This window comes from Marmota flaviventris, chromosome X (genome assembly GCF_047511675.1).
Source record: "Marmota flaviventris isolate mMarFla1 chromosome X, mMarFla1.hap1, whole genome shotgun sequence".
NCBI lineage: Eukaryota > Metazoa > Chordata > Mammalia > Rodentia > Sciuridae > Marmota > Marmota flaviventris.
The window spans coordinates 111573839-111575951 of record NC_092518.1 but is presented as its reverse complement, the minus strand read 5'-3'; the positions used below and the strand labels follow the sequence as shown (position 1 = coordinate 111575951).

The 2113-nt window shown below is 37.1% G+C and overlaps 1 protein-coding gene across 1 annotated transcript; it reads right to left on the bottom strand.

Annotated features, from left to right (window-relative positions):
• Positions 1 to 398: 398 nt before the first annotated feature.
• Positions 399 to 1816, bottom strand: LOC114096539 (tRNA methyltransferase 10 homolog A-like). Its single transcript, XM_034637221.2, has one exon. The coding sequence runs from the start codon at positions 1498 to 1500 to the stop codon at positions 484 to 486; it is 1017 nt and encodes a 338-aa protein (XP_034493112.2). The 5' UTR covers positions 1501 to 1816; the 3' UTR covers positions 399 to 483.
• Between the last annotated feature and the right edge of the window lie 297 nt (positions 1817 to 2113).

The following is a 2113-nucleotide window of genomic DNA, read 5'->3' as shown; positions in this document are numbered from 1 at the left end:
TATTTTTTAACTAAATAAATTGGATGTAAAAGCTGCAAATGGAAGATAACCTCTCATATATAACATTTTAATAGAATTACAGGGCATTTATGAATATCTGCCCCCCAAAATACATACACAACAGATTAGAAAGACACTGATATAAACAAACATAAAGGTCATTGATATGAACTGATAGGTCAGAAGGCACATTCTGAAGAATATATTCCAACAAAGAAAAGAGAAATAGGGTATACTAATAAAGTAAAATTCTCTAAAACTCTTATTTGAGGCTTAAAAAGTAATTTAAGAAGCAACACAAAGTTGTCTTATACATAAACAAAAATTCTTAGAGTTTAAAGGGTTTTTCATCACCATTTAGCTTTAAAGAGTTTTTAAAATTCACAAAATAAATGAGAAAATAATTTTTTTTCCAATTTGAATATTTTATGAAGCACCTCACTTTCTCCTAATTTTTCCTTACTAAAAGAAAAACAGGTAATGTTAGTGTGGTGCAGATTGCATTGTAGATTCAGTGCTATTTTCCTTATGCTGTTGTTCATCTTTATGTGGTGACTCTGTTTCATTTTTGCTATATTCCTCTTCACTGGAATCACTGTCCGATCCATCTTCAACCATGGCACACTGCTTGTCTTGGGAAGAACTTTCACAGGCTTTGTCTGTGGGAACAGCTCCTTTCCTCTGGGGTAAGATAGTAAAAAATGCTTCTTGCCAGTTTCTTGTTTCCAGGTATCCCAGAATAATCTCAAATACATGATTAACTGCCAAAACTTTTCGACTATTCATCTTCACAAAACTTCCAAGGGGGAGCTGTGCATGATGAATTCCAAAATCTGATGCTTGTTTATATGTGAATCCCTTATGATGATTATGATCCACTAATCCTCCAATCACATATGCCTTTGATTCATCTAATTCCTTTAGTATATTAGGTGAATCTGATGTAAGATAAATCAGGTCTTCTTTTTTTATGAGTTCACTATAGTGCTCTGGTTTGATGTAGATATCCTTCCAGTTGACCCATCCTTTGTCATTTTCATCCATGTTCTTTTTTATTTGGCCTCCATGGCTTGTCAAGTAAAACTGCACAGGATGCAGTGCTCGTCGGTTTTCTGCATAGCATCGTTGGATCTTCTTATGAAGTTTCTTAATGTCCTTTAATACCATCAAATCATCAAAACTACAGTCAATGATAAGGCGGAGTGTACTGTGAACAACATGTCTTCGAACACGTTTTCTGTCATTTCCATCTGAGTTTGATTCCAGCTGACACTGTCGCTCTAATTTCTTTCTCTTGCGTTTTTCTTTCCGCTTTTGTTTGCGAAGTTCTCGTTGTTCTTCCCATTGTTTCTGTTTTATTAGCTTCTTCATTTGTCGTTTAGATACTGGTTCAATCCCTTCATCTAGTCTTGGTTTCTCTTTTTCCTGATCTTCAGTTAAGTCTTGCTTCCTTTCAACATTAGAAGTCTCAATAAATGCTGATGACGTTTCAGATGACATTATGTTGGTGTTTCACCATGGGGCTTAGCAGCATCAACAACTTCCCCTGGAGCTCCCTGAATTTCAGAGGGCTCAGCAACGTCAGCTCCAGAGAAAGGGACGCGTAAAGAGGTACTAAGCGTCTCGCCCATGGTCTCTAGCCACAGGTGGCACTGCCACAACTCGTTTTTCGGCCCTTCGGAGTCCCATATTCTCTCTCCTGTCATCTTTTGTAAGACCACACTCTTTGCATCCTAGGGACCGGGCGCACACCCATAAATAACTTGAAAGGAAAGCGCCCCAATGCAGGCCAGCAGAGCCCAGTCCACCCTCCCTATCTACACCGTTCGAGGGTTTATCTTTTACTTATATTCTGTTCCATTGTTTTATATGTCTGTTTTTATGCCAATACCATGCGGTTTTGTTGTTATGGCTCTGTAGTATAATTTTAAGTCAGGTATTGTGATGCCTCCAGGATTGCTTTTTTTTTTAATATACTTAGAATTCCTTTGTTGATCTAGATCTTTTATTCTTCCAAATGAATTTTTGGACTACTTTTTTTCTAGTTTCATAAAGAGCGTCATTGGCATTTTGATGGGTGTTGTGTTGAATCTATGTTTGCTTTTGGCACTAT